Source organism: Procambarus clarkii, chromosome 88 (assembly GCF_040958095.1).
Source record: "Procambarus clarkii isolate CNS0578487 chromosome 88, FALCON_Pclarkii_2.0, whole genome shotgun sequence".
Lineage (NCBI taxonomy): Eukaryota > Metazoa > Arthropoda > Malacostraca > Decapoda > Cambaridae > Procambarus > Procambarus clarkii.
In genome coordinates, this window is record NC_091237.1 from 11,077,181 (window position 1) to 11,103,528 (window position 26,348).

The 26,348-nt window shown below is 40.9% G+C and overlaps 1 protein-coding gene across 11 annotated transcripts in view; it reads left to right on the forward strand.

Annotated features, from left to right (window-relative positions):
* mask (multiple ankyrin repeats single KH domain) overlaps positions 1-24,583 on the forward strand; it is a 110,638-nt gene extending 86,055 nt beyond the window's left edge. For 9 of the 11 annotated variants that reach the window (XM_045727001.2, XM_045727000.2, XM_045727002.2 and 6 more), the window contains 3 exons: positions 18,046-21,613; positions 22,223-22,397; positions 23,443-23,691. In XM_045727001.2, the coding sequence (XP_045582957.2) occupies positions 18,046-21,613; positions 22,223-22,397; positions 23,443-23,546 (3,847 nt within the window). In that variant the 3' untranslated portion in view covers positions 23,547-23,691. Of the gene's footprint in view, positions 1-18,045; positions 21,614-22,222; positions 22,398-23,442 lie in introns of all 11 variants that reach the window. The other 2 variants (XM_069317495.1, XM_045727004.2) reach the window with 1 other exon arrangement.
* The last annotated feature ends 1,765 nt before the right edge of the window (positions 24,584-26,348 follow it).

Here is a 26,348-nt window from a genome sequence, read left to right on the forward strand (position 1 = left end):
ATTTGGATACACGACAAGGAGTTAAGGGGTGATAGTGTTTCGGAGGCCATTATTTGTGAGAAAGCCAGGGTGTTGCACGAAGACCTTCTAAAGAATACCCCTGCAACGAGTGATGCAGATACGAAAGAGTTTAAGGCAAGCAGGGGCTGGTTTGAAAAATTTAGAAGAAGTGGTATCCATAGTGTTACAAGGCATGGGGAGGCAGCCAGCTCAGACAAACCAGCCGCTGGACGATTTATTGACGAATTTAAAGAGTTTGCAGAGGCTGAGGGATACCTACCGCAACAAGTGTTTAATTGTGACGAAACAGGACTGTTTTGGAAAAGAATGCCTAAGAGGACATACATTACCAAGGAGGAAAAATCCTTGCCCGGACACAAGCCTATGAAAGATAGGTTTACGCTTGTGCTGTGTTCAAATGCGAGTGGCGATTTGAAAATTAAACCCTTGCTCGTGTATCATTCTGAAAATCCAAGGGTTTTCAAACAGTATAAAGTGCAGAAAACCCATTTGTGTGTGATGTGGAAGTCTAATAAAAAAGCATGGGTGACTAGGCTTATTTTTTCGGAGTGGGTGAATGAAGTGGTGTGCCCTGCCATAGAAATATCTGCAGGAGAAACATTTGCCACTCAAAGCCGTGCTTCTCCTCGACAATGCTCCTGCTCATCCTCCAGGCTTGGAAGATGATTTGTTGCCCAGATACAATAAATTCCTCAGTTAAATTCCTTCCTCCCAACATCACTCCTCTAATTCAGCCTATGGACCAGAAAATCATAGCGAATTTTAAGGAACTTTATGAAAGGGCACTTCTCCAGAAATGTTTTGAAGTGACTGAAGCCACAAACCTCACCCTCAAAGAGTTCTGGAAACAGCATTTTAACATTTGTAGTGCTTTAAAACTCGTTGACAAAGCCTGGCAAGAAGTGACTCAAAGAACCCTGATCTCTGGCTGGAGAAAATTGTGGCCTGAATGTGTGAGAGAACTAGACTTTGAGGGGTTTGAGCCTATACATGATGCGCCTATTGTTGAGGAAATTGTTAGTCTAGGCCAGCAAATGGGCTTGGAATTGGATGTTGATGATGTGGAGGAGTTGGTGGAAGAACACAACGAAGAACTGACCACCGAAGAACTCCTAGCCCTTCAACAGGAACAGCAAGCCAACGCAGCAGCAGATGATTCTGCAGTGGAGGAGGAGGTGGCAGCAGCAGCAGCGAATGTCCCTTCTGCAGTAATTAAGAAGGTGTGTCAGATGTGGGAAGAGATTCAAACAATTGTTGAAAAGACTCACCCAGAGAAAGCTGTAGTAGGCCGTTGTCTTAATCTTTTCAATGACAATGTGATGCCTTACTACAGAGACAGCTTGCGAAGAAGGGAAAAGCAAGCTTCCATGGACAGATTTGTGGTGAGGAAATCGAGCAGTGAGCCTCAGCCAGGACCTAGTGGCACTCAGATAAAACGTCCCAGGGAGAGCACACCAGAAAGGTCCTCACTGCCTAATGTGATAATGGAAGGGGACTCCCCTTCCAAACAGTAACTCCTCTCCTCCTCCCCCCTCCTCACCATCTTCCATACGCCTACAGCACTCAACAGCAAGGTAAGTAATAACTGGAACATAGTTTTGTAGGTTTATTTAGATGAATTAGGTATAAAATTTAGTTTGATGTGGGGTTTTTGGGGTAGTCAGGAATGGATTAATTCATTTCCCTTTATTTCTTATGGGGAAATTAGCTTCGGAATGCGAGTTTTCGGAATACGAGGCGTCTCCAGGAACCAATTAAACTCTTAAACTGAGGTATGCCTGTACTTGGTCATAAAAGTATGTGTACACATTTGGTATCATACTGCATGTGTATAGGAAGAAATGTTCATGTTTATCAACCAGAATGCTCAATAATATGTTGATCGTTTGATAATGTCAGGGCGCCTGACAGCTGGGTGGACAGCGCTTTGGATTTGTAGTCCTGAGGTTCCGGGTTGGATCCCCGGTGGAGGCGGAGACAAATGGGCGAAATGTTTTTCACTCTGATGCCCCTGTTACACAGCAGTAAATTGGTACCTGGGAGTTACAGCTGCTACGGGCTGCTTCCTGGGGGGGGGGGGGGGTGGAAGACTGGGCCGCGGGGACACTAAGCCCCGAAATTATCTCAAGATAACCTCAAGATGATGTGAAGTGTGTAAATATTAAATTGGGTGAGGAAGCTTGAGCTACCTCATCCGTGTGTATTTATTCCTCAATAAATTTACAGTATTTCAATTAATCAAACTATACTATAAAAAGAGTTGCTTTCACTCATGTCTAATGGGCAGAAAGTCTGTAATACCTAAATCTGTATTTGTAAATGTAGGTATTTGGGAAACCGTTGGTGCCATTCTCCCAGAGGAGTACATTTGCATTGTTGACAGAACCATCATGGGCATGAATTCTAGTTCCAAGAAAACTTCACTGACTAGAGGAAGTCTTCTACTTTGGACATAAACAAACAGTTGAACATGAGGACAATCTTCCTCATTTTCCCTGGTGGCATCACATGGCTTCATTTTGCAGGGGGAGCAGCTGACACAGTAAAGTTCTGTTCAGTTTCACTATGCACACCACTACCACTAGTCATAACACTGCTAAAAGAACATTCCTGGATTGTATCTGGATAGGGTTCTGGGAGTTCCTCTACTCCCCAAGCCTCTCCTGGGGTCAGGCTTGACTTGTGAGCTTGGTCCAACAGGCTGTTGCTAGGAGTAGCCCGCGGCCTCACATAGCCACCATATCCCGGTTAATCTGGCACTTCGTGAAGAAAACCATCCAGTTTTTTCTTGATCTCTGTGGATCCCTGATGTTTATACAGTGTTATCTAATTGTGCCTATGGAACCTCTGCACTTTACTGGTTCTAATCTGAATTTCCTTCCATATCGTTTACTCCACTATGTTATTTTACTGTGTAAGATTTGGGACCTGGCCCTCCAGTATTTTCCGTGTGTATATTATTTTATATATCTCTCATCTTCTTTCTAAGGAGTACATTTGGAGAGTTCTGAAACGATCCCAATAATTCAGGTGCTTTATCGTATCTATGTATGTCATATATGTTTTCTGTATTCCCTCTTTTTCAGCAATCTCTTCTGCTTTGAAGGTAAAGTGAGTATCGAGCAGTACTCAAGACGGGGACAGCACAATTGATTTGAATAGTACAACCATTGTGATAGATACATGGTTTTGAAGGTTCTTGCAATCCATCATTTTGTTTTTCTGACTGATGCAATATTTGCTTGGTTATGCTCCCTAAACGTTAGGTCATCAGACATCAATTGTCTCAGAGAAGTTGTGTTAACTGGGGCTCCAATTGTCTTTATAGTGAAAATGGAAGGTGTAGTAAGTGAACTGGTGCTAGTGAGAGAGCTGTGTGGAGCTCTGAGGGCAGAGTTGATTTCCCTGCGGGAGGAGCTACGACAAATGCAAGAGCTAAAACAGACGAAACAACGTCAAGAGGAAGCAAATAAGGAGAGCAGCTGTAGAAAGTCTTCGCCTTGGAATGTCGTAAAGGACAGGGGTCTTAAGAAGACTGATAAAACCACCTACAGATGTCATAAAGACTTCCAACCCATTCACCGTGCTGGAAGACTTTCAGTGCTGTACGGAGACTGCAGTTCACTTGAAAAGTCAAGGCAACGAAGGGAGTGCAAGTCCATAAGGTGCTCACAAAGTAAAGGAAGTACCTAAGCGTATTTTGATTGAGGTAGATTCCCAGGTGAGGTATTTGGATAAAGCTTTTTGTGCCAGATAGGGGGAACTGGTTAAGGGTTTGCTAGCTGGGAGCTGGAATTGGTGATATAGTAAATAACATGAATGATATTTTGGCTGGAAATGGGAACAAACCCATTATTTGTTTCAGTTCATTTCCAGTGGAAATGATATAGGACGAGTTTGAAGTGAGGCACTGATACAGAGGTTTAAGACAGCCATAGAATTAGTTAGGATCAAGGGAGAAATCCTGATCATATATGGCATTCTTCCAAGAATGGGAGTTGGAAACGAATGGTTGTCGAGGACACTTGATGTCATTTGCCGACTGGATAAATATTGTAAATCAAATGCAATATCATTCATTGATAACTGGGAAGACTTCTATGGCAGGAATGACATGTTTGCTCGGTATGGGGTGCATTTATCTAGGGCTGGGGTTGTTGCTGTTGCCAACACATTGTTAGATGAGGAGGGGGAGTAGCGATATAGGGAAGATATGTAGGTAGGGAAAAATCTTAAATGTAGTCTCAAAGAGGGAATCAGAACTGAGCCCTGAGCTGAATCAGAATTTGGCTAGAATTAAACAAAAAAAAATAAAATCTTGCAGGAGTTATATACAGGCTCCCAAATTTAGAATGGAAGCAAAGCATCTTTGGAATGAAATATCTAAGAGTATCTAGGTCAAACAGTATGAGTGACTTTAATTTTAGTGGAATAAACTGGATTAACAGAGTAGGGAATAATGAAGCATAAGATTTTCTAGAATTAATTGACAATTGCTGTCTTAAGCAACACATTAAGGCACAAATGCAGAAAAATAATATTTTACTTAGTGTTAACTAAGAGAAACCCAAATTAATGCCATCGAAATAGGGAGTGTGCTAGGGAACAGTGATCACAAAGAAATTAGATTTAGCATAGGATGGAATAGATTTGTAGGAAATTTTTTTAATGTGCCAGATTTTCAAAAAGCTAATTTTAATGGCCCAAGAAATTTTTGGGGTGAAATAGATTAGAAAGTCGTGGGCATGGGGGGTGGGCCAGTGTTGGAGCGAGACGTGAACCCAGCGATGGGTAATGTAAAAAGGGATTTCGGTGTGGATTCAAAATATAATTTATTTAAAAATATTCTAAGCAAAGCACAGGAATGTAGTATACCATACAAATTCAATAGATCAAATAATAATGACCCAAAATAGATAACAAAGGATCTGAAAAATCTTAAAGGTAGAGAGCTTGGTACAAAAGGATTAAGAATGGGGAAGTCAGTTTAGAACAAGAATTCGTTCAATTGGTTAGAAATGTTAAAAAAAGAGATAAGGAGACCAAAAAAGAAACTATGACATTCGCATTGCAGGGCAAGCAGACACACATCCTAAAGGGTTTTTTCAGTTATATTGAACAAAGGATAGGTCCATTAAAAACTGAGACAGGTCAGATAACTGATAATGACAAAAAAATGAGTAGTATTTTTAATAAATATTTTACTGTATGTGTGTTTACTAAAGAGGAGCTTAACATTATGCCTTCAGCCGAATAGGTCTGTAGGTGGGGAATAGGACAGGTTGACTGAAAACATCCATCCTGGTAACTGCTAAACTAAACAAATAGTGAAATTTAAGCCAAACAAATCCCCAGGGCCAGGTGAAGTGTTTGCCAGGATGCTTAAAGAATGCAAAGAGGAGCTTTGTGAGCTATTGTCAACCATGCTTAATAAATCTTTGGTGTCAGGCAGAGTGCCAGAGACATGGAAGATTGCTAATGTGGTTCCCATTTTCAAGAAAGGTGATAGATCACTTGTGCCAAACCAATTAGCTAATTGACGTTAACTATTATGAACAAAGTTTTCTAATAGTTAGCTAATTGGCTAATTAGCTAGTTATCTAATACCTAAGATGTTAGCTAATTGGCTAATTGACAGGTCTGTTGTGGGAAAGTTATTTGAATCGATAATTACCAATACCATTCTTTTCGAAAAACAAATTAATAAACGAGTTACAATGTGGTTTTTACGAATGTTCGTTCATGTTTAACAAAATTGTTATTTCATTCCAGCATAGTTAATGCAGTTGATAGTGGTAAGGTTTGTGATGTTGTACCTTGACTTCAGCAAAGCTTAAACACAGTGCCACATGAAAGACTGATTATAAAGTTAGAGGTTCACGGTATTGGGGGTGCTATACAGTGGCACCTCGACTTATGACTGCCCCTACTTATGAATTTTTCGAGTTACGACGTAAATTTCTTCGGAAAATGTGATTCAACTTGAGACCTTTGCCTTTCCTAGCAACTTTGTTGATACGCATGTGGGTTCGACTGATCGCGCAGTTCCTGGTCGCATGGCTGACCCCGCCTCACTTTACCAGAGCTGCCCGCATAGTGACGATCGTGCTTGTAAACAATCGGTGGTAAGGTTCAACCTAAGAAATCGCATATGAGGATGATCATAGAGGAAACACAAGAGATCATTTGTGAAACATGAAAATGGTATGAGGGTTGTTGATGTAGAGTAGAGGATGTCTCGTCCTCATTTATTAAGAATATGTGTGCAGTATGGGAAGAATTGCAAAGTTTTGCTGAAAAGTGTCACCCAAATCAAGCTGTAGCAGGCCATTGTGTTAACCTTTTAAATGACCTTGTGATGTCTCACTTCAGACAAGTGTTACAACATAGGGGAAAAAAAAGTGTCATGAGTCAGGTTTTTAGTGAGAAAAACAAGCAGTGAAACACAAGCAGGTCCTAGTGGTATGCAGGCAAAATGTAGGAGAGAGTTCCCCATAAGTCATCATTGCCTGATGTTATAATGGAAGGGGATTCTCCCCCCAAACACTAACACCTCCACCCCTCCTCCTCCTCCTCACTGTCTTCCATATGCCTACCTTGAAGTTACCTGAGATTTCGGAGCTTAGCGGCCTCGCGGCCCAGTCGTTGACCAGGCCTCCTTGTTGCTGGACTGGTCAACCAGGCTGTTGGACGCAGCTGCTCGCAGCCTGATGTATGAGTCACAGCCTGGTTGATCAGGTATCCTATGGAGGTGTTTGTAAAGTTCTCTCTTGAACACTGTGCGGGGTCGGCCAGTTATGCCGCTTATGTGTAGTGGAAGTGTGTTGGCCAGTCTCGGGCCTCTGATGTTGATAGTCCTCATTCAAGGCAAGATACACACACATACAGTACTGTATTGTAGCTCAAGTAAATATTTTTGGGGATGTGGAACAGATTAATTCAATTTACATTATTTCTTATGGGAAAATTAGTTTCCACTTAACGAATTTTCGACTTACGACCCATCTCTGGGAACGGATTAAATTCGTAAGTCGAGGTAAATATTGTAAGTGGAGTGCTTCAATGCTCTGTCCTGGGACCTCTTGTTATTCATAACACTGTATATATAAATGATTTAGATTCGAGTTTGAGCAGCAATGTTTACGAATTTGCCGATGATACAAAAATCGGAAGGGAAATAAACATGGAAAAAGATTCACTATCACTTGAAGACTATCTAAATAGGGTTTTGAAATGGTCAAAAGATTGGCAGATGCAGTTTAATACTGACAAAGGTAAGGTTTTTAGGTTAGGTAATGATATAGTTATAAGATACGAGCTTGGTGGTGTTGAGATTGCGAAGTCAGATTGTGAAAGGGATCTGTGATTTATGATAAGTAAGAATTTAAAACCAAAAAATCGATGCACAAATGTTCGTAAAATAACAAATAGGACACTGGGTTTTATTAATTGAAGCGTTATTAATAAGACATCTGGTGTTGTCCTTCAGCTATATCTTGCTCTGGTTAGGCCCCATTTAGATTATGCAGTTCAGTTTTGGTCGCCATACGACCAAAATATAATGATATAAATGAATGAAATAAATTCACTAGAACGCATCCTGCATAGGATGACAGTTAATCCCACAAGTTAGAAACCTGTCATATGAAGAAAGATTAACACTTTCGCGCTCTCCACAAAGGTCACTCGGCCAACCGAATGTGCGCGCTGCGTTTTTATCGCTTAAGCGTAAAAACAAAAATGTGTATACTCTTTTTACTCTTCTGGCCTTAGTTCTCATGCTACGTATTTCATTTTGGTACCAACGTGTTCGCAATAAAATTCTCTAGAAGAACATTAGTAAAATAAGTCACGAAACATATAGGGATACCAGCACCAAATAACTACGTAGATGACTCGCCGTGAGCGCCCATCAGCAACAAAATGTTTTTACTCTTGGGATTGTAATCACCTCCAGACTTGTTCTACAGCGTTAATTTTGGTATCAATGGACTCGCAATGAAATTCCCAACACGGTGATATGAATATAAGCATAGAATAATGATGCAGCCCGCCCGCAAGAGTGTGGGAAGTGGTGAAATTGTTACCCGGTATCGGTGACGGGACGACGCACGGCGCTTTGAAAGTTTATACTTATTTCACTCTCATGACAATAATTTTCTATGTACGTCATTCATTTTTATGTCAATGTGTTCGCAATAAAATGTTCTATGTGCCCATAGGTAAAAAATATCAACAAAGCGTAAGTTAGAATAGCGACAAATATAAAACAACGCTGGAACATATCAGCGAGTGTCAAACACACACGAAATATTTTTACTTTTGTTATGTTTGTCAAGATTATACTTGTTGCACACAGTTATTTTTGGTTGTATATTGATCGGAATAAAATTCCCTAAACAGACATATGCATATAATACATGATATGGGGAAAGAATTACCAGTATAAACGGCTAAAGTCACCCACCTGCAACCCGTTGGGGACAAAATACCATTTGATCGAAGTTATCCACACCTTTCATGAACTTATTGTACCATGCAGCCTAGTGGTGAGAAAGAGAGCCTCATAGCGCGCAGTTTGAAACAAACCCAAAGTAAATCGGATAAAAATTGAATTTTATACAAATATTTTAAAAGTAGACATAACTTTATGTCCACTATGCGTTTACGTTAGACGAAACCGAACGCGCCGGCGCGTCCAGATAGCGCGAAAGTGTTAACAAGGCTTGAATTACATTTGCTGGAAAAGCAAAAAAAAAAAAAGAGTTTGGAGTGACATGATAGAGGTGTACAAGTGGATGAATGGATATAACTAAGGGTATATTAGTAGGACATTAAAAGTACTGTATCAACACAAGATAGAACAAGAAACAATGGTTATAAATTGGATAGGTTTAGATTTAGGAAAGACATGGTTAAATATTGGTTTGTTAACAGGGCTTGTTGATTTGTGGAACCAATTACCGCATAATGTGATGGAGGTGAGGTCACTTGATTGTTTCAAGAGTGGGTTGGACATGTATGAGTGGGATTGGGTGGTTATAAATAGGAGCTGCCTCGTATGGGCCAATAGGTCTTTCGCAGTTACCTTTATTCTTATGCTCTTATGTATAAATTGGATAAGCTTAGTTTTAGGAAAACTGAGATACAGTGGAACCTCAATTGACGTACTTAATCCATTCCAACACCGAGCTCGTCATGTGAAACGCTCTTCTTTCAAAGCAAATATCCCCATTTAAAATAATGGAAATCAAATTAATCCGTTCTACCGCCGAAAAACTTCAATATGATAATCGATTTTTTAAATAATGGAGCAGTCTACCTGACATACACTGAACAAACGTTTGACTTTTTTTTTTTCAAATTTGTTAAATTTTTATTTTCATTTTTTTTATAGAAAAAGGTTCGTCAGTGTATCTCAGGTAGGCTGCTCCATTTTGTATAAAAAATAAAAATAAATAAAAAAAAATTGAAAAAAGAAATCATAAAGGTTCGTTCAGTGTTTATCAGGTAGGATGTTCCATTGACATTTTATTTTTCATTTTTGTTCAATTTGGTTTGTATTTTTTTTTATTAATAACGGAGCAGCCTATCTGGCACACACTGAACGAACCTTTGATATTTTTCCTTTATTCAATTTTTTATTATTATTATTATTATTATACAAAATTGAGCTGCCTACCTGACAGTCACTGAAGGAACCTTTATGACTTTTTTTTTTTTTTTTTAAATGTAGCAGCTACCTCACATACACTAAACGAACCTTTTTGACATTTGTTCTCTTTTCAATTTTTTTTTATTTTTTCTAATTTTGTCTAAACAAAAATCAATGCTTTGCAACATTACAACAGTCACCTCTTTGCATCCCAGTATCATTAGCATCTGTAAAACACAAAAAACAGTTATTTGCATTGTCGGAGGTGTCCAAGAATTTGCGAGAACCAACGGGAACGCTAGGAAGCACTACGTGCTTTTCTCGTTAAACAAACGAAAGCTCGTCAATCAAGACAAATTTTCGCCGAGTGGCGAGCTCGTTATCCAAAATGCTCGTAGAGTGAGGAGCTCGTCTCACTCGAGGTTCCACTGTACTGGTTCGGTGACAGGGTTGTTGATTTGTGGAACTAATTACCGTGTAACGTAAAATAGGATCCCTTGATTGTTTCAAGTGTAGGTTAGACGTGTGAATGAGATTGGTTGGATATAAATAGGGGCTGCTTTGTATGAGCCAATTGGCCTTCTGCAGTTACCTTTATTCTTATGTTGTTCTTATGTAGGAACCATCGATTGCCTCTTTATGTAGCTATCATATTTTATTATTGGATGTTTGCTGTGGACACTTTCATCTTGAAATGGAATTGGTGGGACTTGCCTCAGCCTTTGGTTCAGCTTCTCTCTGTGATGGTCAGGCTTGAGGTCTTTGTGGGCCCATCATTGACATCTCTCATCTGTAGTCAGTTCAGCTTTGGTTCCTGGTCCTTTTTTACACTTTGCCCTTTGCCCTTGACGGGAGCCGGTCGGACGAGCGGACAGCACACTGGACTTGTGATCCTGTGGTCCCGGGTTCAATCCCAGGTGCCGGCGAGAAACAATGGGCAGAGTTTCTTTCACCCTATGCCCCTGTTACCTAGCAGTAAAATAGGTACCTGGGTTTTAGTCAGCTGTCACGGGCTGCTTCCTGGGGGTGGAGGCCTGGTCGAGGACCGGGCTGCGGGGACACTAAAGCCCCAAAATCATCTCAAGATAACTGCCCTACCTCTCCTGGGACTCCACCTCCCAGATAATGAGCAGCAGATTTACCTGGAGGATTCAAGCCTATACACCAGTACAGTGGTACCTCGGAACACGAGTGTCCCTGTATGCGAGTTTTTCGGAATACTCGCAGGATTTCCTCGGAAATTGCGTCTTGGAAGGCGAGGGTTACCTCGGAACACGAGTTTGTTGATACGTGTACAGGCCGACTAGCACATGGTGGCACGGCGATCGCGCCTCAGTTTACCAGTGTCTCGTGCCCAGTGACTATCCCACCTGAATTCTTCACAAGGATTTAGTTTTTTTGTCGTTTTTTTGGCCATTTGAGCATAAAAGTTGTCATTATATATCTCGCCATGGGTCTCAAGAAAGCCATTGGTAAAGTTCAACCTAAGAAAATAGCTGTGAGTAGAGGCAGTAGAGGATGTTCCTTCTTGATTAAGAAAATGTGTGAAGTATGGGAAGAACTGCAAAGTTTTGTTGAAAAGACTCACCCAGATAAAGCTGTAGCAGGCCGTTGCATTGACCTTTTAAATGACAATGTGATGTCTTACTACAGACAAGTGTTAAAATGTAGGGAAAAACAAGTGTCTTTAGACAGATTCTTAGTAAAACAAGCAAGTCCTAGTGGTATGCAGGCAAAATGTGCCAGTGTGTGCATACCAGTGAAGTCCTCACTGCCTGATGTGATAATGGAAGGAGACTCCCCTTCCAAACAGTAACACCTCTCCTCCACCCTCCTCCTCCTCACCATCTTCCATACACCAACAGCAGTCCTCAGCAAGGGTAAGTAATAACTTGAACATTGTTTTGTAGGTTTATTTAGATGAATTAGGTATAAAAATTTAGTTTGATGTGGGGGTTTTGGGGAAGTCAGGAACGGATTAATTCATTTCCCATTATTTCTTATGGGGAAATTAGCTTCGGAATACGAGTTTTCGGAATACGAGGCGTCTCCAGGAACGAATTAAACTCTTAAACTGAGGTACCCCTGTATTTGTATTTGGAATTTGAGCTGGTTACACAACCCCTTTTATGGGGACCAGGTGGCAGTGTGACATACACATAAGCATGAGGTAGCCTGGTAATCTTTTCTGTTTTAATTCAAGCTTTGCCAGCTGTGTTCATATCTGTAACATTAGCGATGTACTTTGCCTTGTGTTCCGTGGAGTTCCATCTTGAGCGCAATACTGACGCTTTTTAATATTAAGCCAAGACAAGGCCTCATTTGCCTTTTGGGGTTTCATCTTCTCTTCCCTCAAGTTGTCCAAAGCCTTCTTTATTTCCAGTTGGTCCCAATTGCTCTGGTGTCTGCTTGATCTTTGGAATGGATATTTAATTCTGGTTTCCTCCCCTCATTTTATTTGTCAATGCTTTTCTTGTTGGCTCTGGCTTCTGGTTGTCACCATTAGTGAACTTAATGAGACTGACTGCAAGAAGGGATTTAGTTCTGATCTTCCCAAGAATTGCCCTCTGTCATTTTTGGCCAAGAATGAATCATTTGATTTTAGCCTGGGACCTCTGGTGATGTATGCCTGGTTTGTCCAGCTAGGTCTGTATTATGCTCTCTCATCCTATGATATCAATGCGGTGTTCGAGTATGGTTTGCGTATTTTTGCCAGTTTCCAGATTTGTTCGTCTTGTTTCTTAACCCTTGAGTAGCGGCTATATAAAAATTATCATTCCTGCCTATAAGGGAGGAGGGGTAATAATTTTGCATTATACAATTATTCATTTGTATGCAAAATGCAAGAAACTTGAAAATATGAGAATATATTTTACTGGGTGGAGGAAAACTGAAAGGTTGTGCAATGGCCATGTCAACTGTCAACACATGCTAACTTTGCTGACACTGAGGTATGCCAGACACGACATCTGTTTTCTCCTCGGATGTTTCAGAGCTTGTTTATCGCTTGTTTCTCTTTGTTTACAAGAGCATGACTGTTGAATAACTTGATAAATCACATAACACATGATTTGTTTCAATTGATGATTGGTTTACCTGGTATATTTCATTACAACCATATAGTGAAAATAAACACAAACATAATATACAATGGTGCTGGGCTCTGGGTGATAAGGCCTAATTGGTATATGTAAAACCCAAACATTAATGGTTTAATTCATCATATGACAATAACTGCATTACCATTACATTACCACTGCTGTGGTTTACACCACAGCCACGAGGCCTACACAGTGCATGGGACTTGTCCCTCAGTGATTATATACTGGTATTATATATTGTATTATGGGAATGTGGATTTAGGAATTAGTAATAAAGTGAATACCATTGCAAGCTGGAAAGGAAGCTGAAAATCCTTAGGATAATAAAAGCAAATAGTCAGTGGTATTAATCAAGGAACTGGTATCCATCCAACCCGCGACCTGGGACACAACGGTCAGATGTTATACCTCACCGGGACCATTTTCTCCACCAGGCGATAAGTACCCCCCCCCCCAACATAAAGTTGAACAAATAAACATATATAATAGTATGAAGATACTGTATACAGATTATATATACATACATATAATATTATAAATATATTCATATAATATTATAAATAGTAAAACTACTAAAGTCAACAAGGGATAAATTGACAATAAATCACAAATAGGGGGAACAGACAACCTCTACACCACAAACCCAACATGGAGACGTGTGACAGTTGATTTAAACCACTTCGGAAGAGTGTTGTAGGAATTGTATGTAACATTTGTAACATAAGATTTCACCTGAGTTGTACAGGATTACCTACACATTATGCAAACAGACAAGGTAACTACTGGATCTGTCACAATGATAAACAGATGTGGGAAAACATCACCAAACTTATGAATGACATTCCTGAAGTACATAGGCTAAAATTCACACAATAGCTTCCAGAAATGTATGCAGAGTATGTACAGACAGCAACGAACACTGAACACAACCCAGGGACTGAGAGTTTAGAGAGCCAAATTAACAATGTAGGACATTATGTTGAGGTACACAAAAATGAAGGCAATATTGAAGAGCAAACTGGTAATAGGAGTAAGGAGAGAAAAAATGAGAAGGACGAGAACACAAATGAGAAAGACGATGGCAACAAAGAGAAAGATAAGGGCAATACCGAGAAAGAATGCGGAAACGAGAAAGTTGGAACAAAAAAGAGGTAGCCAAGTCGTGCACGGGTACAAACAATAAGAATACAAGCACAGATGAAAGCACAGATTCTATTGCAAACACAATGATACCAAAACGAACGATGTAGCACGAGAAATAGGGTGAGAAAACTGAAATGAGTATATACATTTTACTGATTTTGCGCGCTCACGGGTAACTTTGCCGACTTTAGTTGTTATAGTGTACTTTGTTATTGGTATTTTTTTATATATATTGCGGTTGTTATTGTGTATATTTATATTTCTATTTAGAGCATTTTATTGCAAATAATTTGATACCATAATGTTGCACAAAAATGTCTGTTACCAAACTGTGTGTGTTTGTCTGGTGTATTAAGTGTAGCGGGTGTGGCAATGAGTGTGCTCTAGCGGGTAAGGCTCCGGCGACTTTAGGGATCGTTGCGGGTTATGCATCCCCATGTTGTCTAATTTATATGCATATGTCTGTGTAGGAAATTTTATTGCGATCACTGTGATACAAAAAAAGAATGATGTCAAACAAGTTTGGACTTGATAAACCTGAAAAGAGTAGCAACATGTTCACGCTGTTTGGCGTACACAGCTAACAAACGACTTAGTTTTTTTTATATGGTGCCGGCATCACGTTAGCTTTGGTGACATGTTATACGTATGTTCCTCTAGAACATTTCATTGAGAACACATTGATACCAAAATGAAACACATTCTAGTTTAGTTCATTTATTATGCACCCCATACCCATCTTGTGGGCGGTAGTGGAAAGGGTTACACATAATGGGCTCAGGGACTGAACCCCACAATTCATTTAGCTAAGCAAGTTACAATCGAAACACGTACAGGCATACCTCAGTTTAAAAGTTTAATTGGTTCCTGGAGACGCCTCGTATTCCGAAAACTCGCATTCCGAAGCTAATTTCCCCATAAGAAATAAAGGGAAATGAATTAATCCGTTCCTGACTACCCAAAAAACCCCACATCAAACTAAATTTTTATACCTAATTCATCTAAATAAACCTACAAAACTATGTTCAAGTTATTACTTACCTTGCTGTTGAGTGCTGTTGGTGTATGGAAGATGGTGAGGAGGAGGAGGAGGGAGGAGGAGAGGTGTTACTGTTTGGAAGGGGAGTCTCCTTCCATTATCACATCAGGCAGTGAGGACTTCACTGGTATGCACACACTGGCACATTTTGCCTGCATACCACTAGGACTTGCTTGTTTTACTAAGAATCTGTCTAAAGACACTTGTTTTTCCCTACATTTTAACACTTGTCTGTAGTAAGACATCACATTATCATTTAAAAGATCAATGCAACTGCCTGCTACAGCTTTATCTGGGTGAGTTTTTTCAACAAAACTTTGCAGTTCTTCCCATACTTCACACATTTTCTTAATCAAGAAGGGACATCCTCTACTGCCTCTACTCACAGCTATTTTCTTAGGTTGAACTTTACCAATGGCTTTCTTGAGACCCATGGCGAGATATATAATGACAACTTTTATGCTCAAATGGCCAAAAAAACGATAAAAAACTGTAAATCCTTGTGAAGAATTCAAGTGGGATAGTCACTGGTAAACTGAGGCGCGATCGCCATGCCACCACGCGCCAGTCGGCCTGTACATGTATCAACAAACTCGCGTTCCGAGGTAACCCTCGCCTTCCGAGACATATTTTCCGAGGAAATCCTGCTCGTCTTCCGAAAAACTCGCATACAGGGACACTCGCATTCCGAGGTACCACTGTACATCGAAAATCACAGTCAAAAACATGAAAAAAAGAGTATAAACATTTCAGTAGGGGTGGAGCCGATGTGCAGTTGGGCGTGCGGTAGTGGGTAACCCTTGGGCAACTTCCCACTATCTTGCGGGTGGGGTGCGCCCATGTTTTGTACTTTATTTTCATATGCGTGTGTGTATGGAATTTTATTGCGATCAGTGATACCAAAATTAACGGCGTAGAACAATTCTGGGGTTGACAAACCTGAGAAAAGCAAAACATTTCATCGTTGTTTGGTGCTCGTGGCTAACGATCGCCATAGTTTTTTATTTGATGCGGGTCTCACGTCGGCTTTGGTGAAATTTTATATATATATATATATATATATATATATATATATATATATATATATATATATATATATATATATATATATATATATATATATATATATATATATATATATATATATATATATATATATATATATATATATATATATATATATATATATATATATATATGAATGAATATATATATATAGGCTTGTTCGCATATATATATATATATATATATATATATATATATATATATATATATATATATATATTCCTCTTGCGAACAAATTGATACCAAAATTAAGTACATACGTGGAAAATTAAGGTCAGCTGACCGAAAAGAGTATAAACATTTCAGTGTCGCTGTGAGGTTGCTCGAAATGCCTGGCGCGCGAGGGGAAAGTTAAAGAATCTTCTGCCGGAAGCGCGATAGTGTTAACAGTGATAAATTCCAGATACTCGGGTACGGCAATGAAAAATGATAGGATAGATTACGACAACATTCAAATCCAGGGACCCCATCACAATGGTTGTACTCTTCAAGTCACTTGTGTTATCCTGTCTTGAGTATTGCTCAGTACTCACTTCCCCCTTCAGAGCAGGAGAGATTGCTGAAATAGAGGGAATAAAGAGAACATATACGTCACGCATAGATGCGATAAAGCACTTAAATTATTGGGATCGTGTCAAAGGTCTCCAAATGTACTCGCTAGAAAGGAGACGAGAGAGATACCAAATAATATACACGTGGAAAATACTGGAGGGCCAAGTACCAAATCTACACAGTAAAATAACAATGTACTGGAGTGAACGATATGGAAGAAAATGCAGAATAGAACCATTGAAGCGCATAGGTGCCATAGGAACAATCGGAGAACACTGTATAAACATCAGAGGTCCGCGGCTGTTCAATGTCTTCCCAACAACTATAAGAAATATTGCCGGAACAACCGTAGACATCTTCAAGAGGAAACTAGACTGTTTTCTAAAAAATCATGAACCACAGCCCAGGATCAACTGGGCTGTGGTGGGTATATGGGCCTGCGGGCCGCTCCAAGCAACAGCCTGGTGGACCAAGCTCTCGCAAGTCGAGCCTGGCCTGAGGCCGGGCTTGGGGAGTAGAACAACTCCCAGAACCCCATCAAGCAGGTATCCTGGGAATCAGCATATGACGATAACCGCTGTCTAAGGGTTAATGCCTTGTTCAAAGGCCATGGTTTCTTGGGCTATTCATTTGCTGGTTGTACTTGCAGCCTGATGTATATCCCCGTACACATGATTGATGAATGCATGTAAATATTACTACTATACTTTATAATGTTTATGGATAATATTTAAGCTGTGTGTGTGTAATGCGCCAGAATAGTGTTACAAATTGGTAGTTATTGTTTGGATATTACTGTACATGTCCTCACTGGCTCTGTGTGACATGAGCACTATTTCCATTGCAGAGTTTTTTCATTAAGCCCTGAATTTCCTGCTCTTGCTTCACTGGTTAGCCCATCATCTTTGGCTATTATTTTTCTTAACTGTTATTTGCCCAAAGCAAGTGTTTTCCTCTCCGAAGCACAATTGTGAGTGGGCATGGAGGAGGTGGGTGGCCTCAGCAGCTCCCTCTACCCCATTTGCCCTTCTTACCTGTGAGCTGGGTAGATGGATCACTGGGGTGACCCAAACATCTATCAGGAGATGTGCTGCAATACTAGTGCTTGGTGTGACATTTGGCAAACTTCCACTGCCCTTGTTTCCTTTTTTCAACAGGATTACTAGTTTATTCTTCGCCTGTACAGTGTGGTTTTACTCGGTTGGGTTGTTAAAATTAAATAGATGCTCCTCTTTCCTATGTGAGCACACTAGATTCTAATTCTGGTGTTCGGTAGGCCTAATTACGTTCAGCTTTCGATATTTCATCATTCATCACTTTTAAATCCAATTCTTTGTTTATTACTGTCTGATTTATATAAGCAGTAGGTATTTGTATTATGACTTGCTCATTCAGAGCATTACAATTAAGTTTATGCTATTTAGTACTACAGTGTTTCATTGCATATCTTTTTTTTTTTTTTTTCTCAGAGGTGCTCAAGTAGAGGTGAAGAACAAGAAAGGCAATTCTCCCCTATGGTTGGCTGCTAATGGTGGGCACTTGGAGGTTGTGCAACTACTTTATAGTGCCACTGCAGATATCGATTCAGAGGACAACAGGCGGGTGTCCTGCCTCATGGCAGCATTTAAGAGAGGCCATTATAAAGTGGTTAAATACATGGTTCGAAATGTATCTCAGTTTCCTTCTGACCAGGAATTGCAGCGGTATATTGCCACTTTAGGGGACAAAGAGCTCATCACTAAATGTACCAACTGTTTGGAAGTCATTCGGGCAGCCAAGGACAAGCAGGCTTTAGAAGCCAACAAAAATGCATCCATCCTGCTGGAGGAACTTGAACAAGAACGATCTCGAGAGGAATCAAAGAAAGCGGCAGCATCCCGACGAAGACTCAAGAAAAAGGCTAAAAAGCAAGAAAAGAAAGAGGAAAAGCGGCGCTTAGAAGAAGTGAAAAGAAATGATGACGGTAGTGATAATTATGATGACGACGACGATGAAAATGGAAGCAATGAAGACCAAGATAATCATGAGGAACAAAGTAAGAGAGAGAAAAATGAAGCAAATGCTCTACAAAGAGTAGTGGAGCAAATAGTTCCTGAAGAGAAGGATGGAGATAGTGGCATAGATTCAAATAGCCAGACTAGTGCAACCTCTGAAACCAAAGTAACAGATGAAAAAGACAAACAGGGAAAGAGAACAAAGAAAAAACGGAAGGAATCTTCAACAAAAGACTCGACAATTGCCAACCAAAAACAGAATGGTACGTCTTCCCCAATCCCTAACAGTGAAAGCAATGAGCTTAAAAGGCTAACGCCTAATGCCAACAGTATCCAGCCACAGTGTAGTGCCTCGAATACCTTAAATTCAAAGAGTAAGAAAAAGAAGGAAGAGGAGAATAAAGCAAGCGGAGTAATGAATGAGCTTGATATCTTTCGTCTAGATAATATCAAACCTGTCAACAACAAAAAAGCATCCCATGATTCCTCTCGTGTCAATGCCTTGGACACATTTGGTGAGGTTGATCATTATGTAACGCCCATTCCTGGTCTTGTTGGTAGTGCTTCAACTACTCTAAGTGCACCTTCCCTTAGTCCTAATGCCAAATCTGTCCCTGGTTTAGGAACAAGTCCTAAGAAAGGGACTCGAAGAGAAGAGGGGTGGAAAGAAGTAAGTCGAAAGGCAAAAAAGGTATCTGTTCCCAATAGTGCAATAAGTCGAGTCATTGGTAGAGGTGGCTGTAATATCAATACCATTCGTGAGGTATCTGGTGCACACATTGAGGTAGAGAAGCAAGGCAAGAGTCAAGGAGATAGAATGATCAGCATCAAAGGTTCTACAGAAGCCACCCGTCAGGCTCAGAACCTTATTTCCGCCTTGGTTAAGGATCCTGATAAAGACCTCTCGGAGCTACTTCCCAAATCCGTAGCCAAGGTAGCTCCAAAGCCTTCCAAGATAAATGATAATTCTGTTTTACAGTCAAATAGCAAAGCTTTACGACCTGCCAGCACCATTGGAATTAGTATGCCTACTGTTACATCGTCAACTATCAGCATAACTGTAGCAAAGTCTGGCACCACCACAACTACAGCATGGTCTAGTGCAGTTTCCTCACCAAAGCGGATTATAGCACAAACCAGGCCAGTGTCAACTGTCGGTCCACTGAATTTCTCTGCTCCAAAAAGCCCGGCTGTCCGTCAACTATTCCCAGGAGAGAAGAAATCTGTGCCTACTACATCTGTGGCTAATAAACCATTGAACAGCTCGCATCCAGTAAGTGTACCAATGTCGAGTGAACCTCATCAAACATTTGCTGCAAAGCTGGCAGATTCAAAAACTTCAACTAAAAGTTCAACACCACCATTAGTTGCATCGCCTAACCCTTCTGCTCAGTCTGGGTTACCAAACAATGTTATTAATTCATCAGAAAACATGGTCGGAGAAGATAAAAATGTGCCAGAAACTAATAATAATGGGATGATTAGTCAACAGTATTCTATCTTCAATAACCGTCTCAGTCAAGTGACACATGAAGCTATGTGGGGTAACAAAGAGAAGCAGGTTAACTTTGCATCTGTGGCTGCAGCTGGGCTTGTGCCAAATGGAAATAATAAGATACCACCCCAGATGCTTCAACATCATCATCAGCATTTAGGAGTTGGCCAAGTCAATAACTACATGGAACCTGTTGACCAACTTCCAATGGCAGATGTTACTCGTGCTCCTGGTTATAGAGGGACAACATCTACTGTTATAGTCAGTAGTCAAATGCCTTCTGTTGCTTCTGGCAGTCCACCAGGAAGTGTCCCTGTGCCTATGCCTTTATCTGGACCACACCAGCCTGGGGCTACTAATATGGCTCGTAGTGCACCTGGAACACCTGTAGCCTCCCCATCAATGAGGCCTATTGCACCTCCACCTGCTCGTCAGACAGCAACACCCCCTATGGGTGGTGCATCATTCACTCTCCTTCCAGGTCCATCACGTACTCCTCCACCTATGTCGTCATTAGTGCGATTGCCTTTACAGTCTGCCTCGCTTGGACCGGGTGGTCCACTACCAACTCGTCATATGTCCCAGTCTGGAATGAACATGGGACAGCAACCGTATTCTGGAGTTTCTATGGCCAGTCTTGCACCTGGGGGCCCAGTGTCGTCCATTCCCCGTGTCCCAATACCACCACCAGACCACTCTGACTTGGTCAACCTAGCACCTGGTCAGCCTTATCGTAAACCACCACCACCACTTGAAATGACCATGGGCTCTTTCCATCAGCAAAAGCAGCAGCAACAGCAACAGCAGCAGCAACTACCTTCTTTAGCTCAGCTTGCAGGAATGATGAATAGCCCAAGATTTACCACGCCACAAACCAACACTCACCCAGTTTTTACCAATAATATTTTGGCACCCATTTCAGCAGCTCCACAGATACAGAGCAATCTTAACCCTAATGCACCTGATTTTACTAGCCGATCTGGAGGTTTTGTGCCACCACCTTCTTTTCAATCTCGCCAACAGTTAGCTTTTCAGAATGGTGCACCAACTGTAACACATTCTCTCGGATCAGGATTTGGTGGGATTAGTCAATTTCCAGCTGGGCTAGAAACACTGTCATTCAATGAAGTTATGAGTGGACTTATGCCACGTAATCAACCACCTTTGGCTGCCATCCCTGCTTCAGTTGGAGTCAATGCTGCCTTCAGAAACAATGGACCATCACAAGACGGCTCATCCCCTCTTGCATCCCCCCATTCATCTAATCCAGCCTCTCCCACTCAATCTGCATCTGCTGCCAGTGCTGGAGGGTTGGCACAGCTACCTGAAGAGCGTCATGCAAAACTACAACCAATTGGTACCGAGCGTGCACAGAAAAGGTCGGAGCGGGGTGCTGTAGTTGGAGGACTGGGCGGTCACGGAGGGGCTGTGGTCGCCGACATACATTGGAACATGCAAATGCCAGATCTGTTGGCTGGGCCCCACCTTGATCACAGTCTGCCAGCCAACCCATATTACAGTGATTTGGACATGGCACAGTATACACAGGTTAGTGAAAATCTTACTTGTTTCTGGATAGCCCTTCTGGTTCTGTGCTGCAGTATGTAATGTGGTCTCTTTCATGTTGAGGGTATAAATTAACTTCATTTCTATTTATACATTCAACTCTTGAATTTAAAAAATATTGCATGCCAATTTATTACCAAGAAATTAAAATATCCATCTCTAAATTAAAACAAATGTTTTTCTAACTGCTCAGTGGCTTTCCCACAATCCCAACTTTTGATGTGCTCTTTGAGGAAAGTCTTTAATATTGGTCAGATTGTGTTATGAATGGAGATATAATAGTGTAGCAATCATAGTTATAGAAATCATGTGGCTTTGTGGTGTTGCGGTTTTTAGGTACAAGAATTATAGAATACACATTTCTTAAGCTGTAGGTTTAATATACTAGAGCAGCAATGGAGTGCAGTGGAGTCTTGCTTGAATGGACTGTTTCATGCAAGACCTCTTTTGTCTGCAAAAGTTTTTTAATGTAAACTTTGCTATTTTTCATTGTTATACCATTTTTTTTCTTTATGGTAAAACTGTAGGATAAATCTTTTTTACAAAAATTACCTGGAAAGTAAATTTGTTTATATTTTAAATTTCTTTTAGGCTTTTTGGCAACAAATTATGGTTCAGCGGAATGTGTGGACTAGTTCCACCGGAAGTCTTCTATTATTTCCCATTGCAAGTGTTTGCAACGGTCTTAAAGCTGAGCAAATTGTTCCGTTGCATTCTGACCTCCAGCAGAGGGGTTGCCGTTCAAACGAGACTCCACTGTATACCGGTAGGGGCTCTTGAGGATTAAATTAGGTATTGGGAGATATGTTGAGATGTATACATATTTACGAAATATTTTATGCATGGTGATAAGATGCCTAAACATGACCAAAAACAATTTTGAAGTTAGTTCCCACACACCTTGTCTTCAACTTTATTATGGATTTGTTACGTATGCACTAGTGTGAATGTCATTCTTGGCCATCGTTATACATGAATGAATTCATCAATTTAAGATGGTTGTGGGAGTAAATGGATAAATACTGTAGTTTGTGGTTGGTTAATCAATGTGTTAAATTAAGAAGGACAATTGTGGTAATGAGGAGCAGATATTGGACAAGCCACGACAAGCCAACAATAATATGGAGATAGTATGCATTATGGGCAAAAATTGTTATGTTATGTATAATAGAAAGTTCGGATAATGTTATGTAAAATAGAAAGCTTTTTGCACATTGTGGACCAGGAAGAGCATACCTGTAAGTACTGGTGAGACATGGTAGTTATTTATGCAGAATTAGTTAATATATCAGGACCTAAATGTGTTATTCGACATGGTCATCAGCCAGATATTGTAAGGATTTTCAAAATGTAAATGTGGTATAGATATCTTGAACAGTAATAGTTTTTGTTTTCTGATGTTTACTCACAATATAGCTAATAAAAGTATTTCAAGGTAAATGCTAGTGAATAATGATACAAAATTTGTAACTTGATGCTTTCTTTTTATTCAAATATAACTCAGAAGACATCATCACCTGATTACTTTATTATTACTAAACAATTCTACACCATTTAAAGTAAAATAGTTTCCAACTAGTCAAGATTGTTGTAAAGGTAGCTTTTTTAATTTACTAACATTTTAAGTATGCTTTATTTTGCATGGGACTCTTCCCACCCACCTCTACTATAGCTCTAAATATTACAATACTTTGGATTGGTAGAGCTTTGAAATTAATACTTTAAAATTATATTGCTTAGAATTAATACAAAATGAATTGAGTTTTATTTGAATTTTCAGAGAGTAATTAATGGCAATTTCTATATAACAGCTTTGGAACTGGGACATGAATCAGCAGATGTAGAACTCGCCCCAACTAAGAGCAGCAGCAGCAGCAGCAGCAGAAGCATGATGAATAACAGAGGAAGCTGGTAGCAGAGGCCAGATGCTCCAGCAATTGGGAGCGTCTTAAAGGAGCAGCAGTGGTGGTAGCAGCAGCGGGCTGCCTCTTATGTTGCTCGGCACCGCTTATTTCATCCTCGACAGATCTGCTTGCCTCAAAAAAATTTATCAAATTAAATGCTTTTAATTGTAGTCCTTGTGGTTTGGGTGACATTAAACTCAGTGAAATTGCTTCATTCAAGATATAATGAATTCAATGAATGGTACCTCATATGTACCCATATTTTAGGTCAATAAAATGTTTTAAAGTACCACTTTAAAATTGAGTGATGTATGATAACTGTTAATGTTTTCAAAGGTTTAAAGGCAACCTCATATGCAATTGCTGTGGTGTCACTCGTGTTGACATGGTTATGATATTTTGTTGCTTGCCCATGTAAGGATTATTGGTAGTCGTAAAATGACGCAACGTAATGGTGGCCTCATAAACTCTTGGTAGGATAATTGTGGTGACTGGAGTCACTACCCCCCATGACTGAGGAGGACATTGTCCTAGTGTGGCTGCGCCTGCCGCCCCCACCGGCTGGTCCCACCCCCTCCCAGGCTGCCCGGGGGCGGCGGTGTGTGCAGGCCGCTATGTAGTGCACATGGGCATCTACTGCGCCTGCCCACTGAACATGCTTCCGGCATGGATGGGTTCCCGGCCCCTTTGTGTCCCCATCGATGCCGGCAGCCCATGATGACTGCTTGTAGTCGGCTTGTCACTGGTTCACCCCGCACCCGGGCCTAAGTTTGCAGTCTTGTGTTTCCTTCATTGTATGCAAAGTCAAGTCACTAGAAGGCAACTTACTGTCCTGAGTTGAGCGATCCCTATCCCTCCCATTTGGCCTTTCTTACCTTCCGACATCCTCCCCTCCCTATCCCGCTGCCCGCCCTCCCTTTCGCCTGCTCTGTGACGTGCGGCTGCCACACCGCCGCCCGCTCCAAGGTCGTACTTGTATATGCAGCAGTAATTATAATAAAGCTTACTATCCACTTCTATGTGGAAACATTAAAGATTTATCAGGCAACATTATTTAATTATCCCTCTTTTTAAAGTTCATGTTGGGAAAAATAATGTTTTAGTAGTAGTATAGTAGTCACAATGAGCTGTCTTGCAAGTGGTACAGAAGTAGATGTTGCCACCTACCACTGCCAAACGATGGTAATTTATAAATTACATATGATAATTTTCATTTCGGTAAAAGTGCAAGGAGGCATAAGGGGCCAGATGATGCAATCAAGGGACTTACAGATGTTAAGCAAAAACTTAATTTAATACCAAGGCTACTTGCCCTGAAGTCCACCTAAGTGGATGGTGCCGTGACATAGTGAGGGGATGTTTGTGCACAGCCCACGAGTAGGAGGGGAGGTGGTTGCTGCTTCCCTCTCCTGCCTGTTGTGGCGCACAAGCAAAATGCGCCCCAATTTGTTAGCCGTGTGTGGAGACCCGTACATTCCCTTGTTCATCTGGGAGTTGAACATACCTGGTGGCTGTAGCTCCTGCAGGACAACTCGCTTCTTTGGTAAGGGAACGGTGGTAAAATTTAAGGTTAAGTGTGGCTCACCTGAACAAGTGCTCATCTAGTTAGATATTGGATACATGTGGGGTTGGTGCCCCATTGGTCCCTGGTATACCATTTAGCCCTTCAGTGGTGACTCTCATATATTGTTCATTATTCCTGAAGGCAGTGAGACATTTCACTAGTTTGCTAGATTCCGACCCTATTTACACTTCCCAGACTCGTGGGGTGGGCGACTTGGCCCCCCCGGCCCAGACCAATGGGCCCACTCTCCACACACTGACCTCTGAACCTGCTCCTAATCCTTCCTAGTCTCCATTATCCTTTGCCTTAGATGTCTCTCTTTCTTTTTCCTCTTGTTTTTTATTATGTTTATTCTTCAGTGGAATATACATGGTTTCTTTGCAAATGTTTATATTAACGTCAACTTCTGATATTACAATTTTCACTTCTTTGTCTCCAGGAGTCGATGCTTGGTGCTTGTCCTGGTAGCTTTTGTGGTTACTTCTTTTCCCCTCCAGCTTTTTGCCAAGACCAGTAATTCTACTGTTCTTTTGATAAAGACTGATGTTCCCTTTTGTCCTTCTTTTTCAGTCGAATGTTCATTCCTCTGCTGTTCGTATCTTTCTTTGTAAATGGTACACCATCTGTTCCATTTATCTTTCCCTATCCCCCTGGCATGTTCCTTTTCATCTTCATGATTTCAGATGCCTCTTGGACTCTTATTACACTTTTGGGTAATTTTAACTGTTAGCATGCTCTCTGGGGTGATTCTGTGACAGGTACTAGAGGTAGTCTTCTGGAACCTTTCATTCTCTTCTCCATTGTCTCCTGAATTCTGGGAAGCAAATTCCTGTTGACTCATGCTCTCACTATTTCCTGTATTGAGCTTTTTCTCGTTTTTGACTCGGCTACTCGGAACAAAATGTTTCAAGCAGCACGGCCTATGGTGAGCCCGTCGTACTTGCCTGACACTGGAGTTTACCGCTATTTTTCTGATTTTGCTCCCCATCCTCCTAAACCCTCCACCTCCTCCCCTCCTCCTCTCGTTCCCTCGATGGCAGTTTGATAAGGCGGACTGGAAACTTTTCACCCTCTACCCTCCTTTTTCCAGCAGCCTCTCCAATCTGCCTCTCCCTTAAGTCCCTTCTATTTTCATTACATATTAGATGCTGCCCTCGGCTCTGTACCTTGTTATGCCTCCGAGGCGCGCTGATGTCGAATCCCTGGTGGAATTCAGATCGTACTCGGGCTATAAATGTGCACCCTGGAA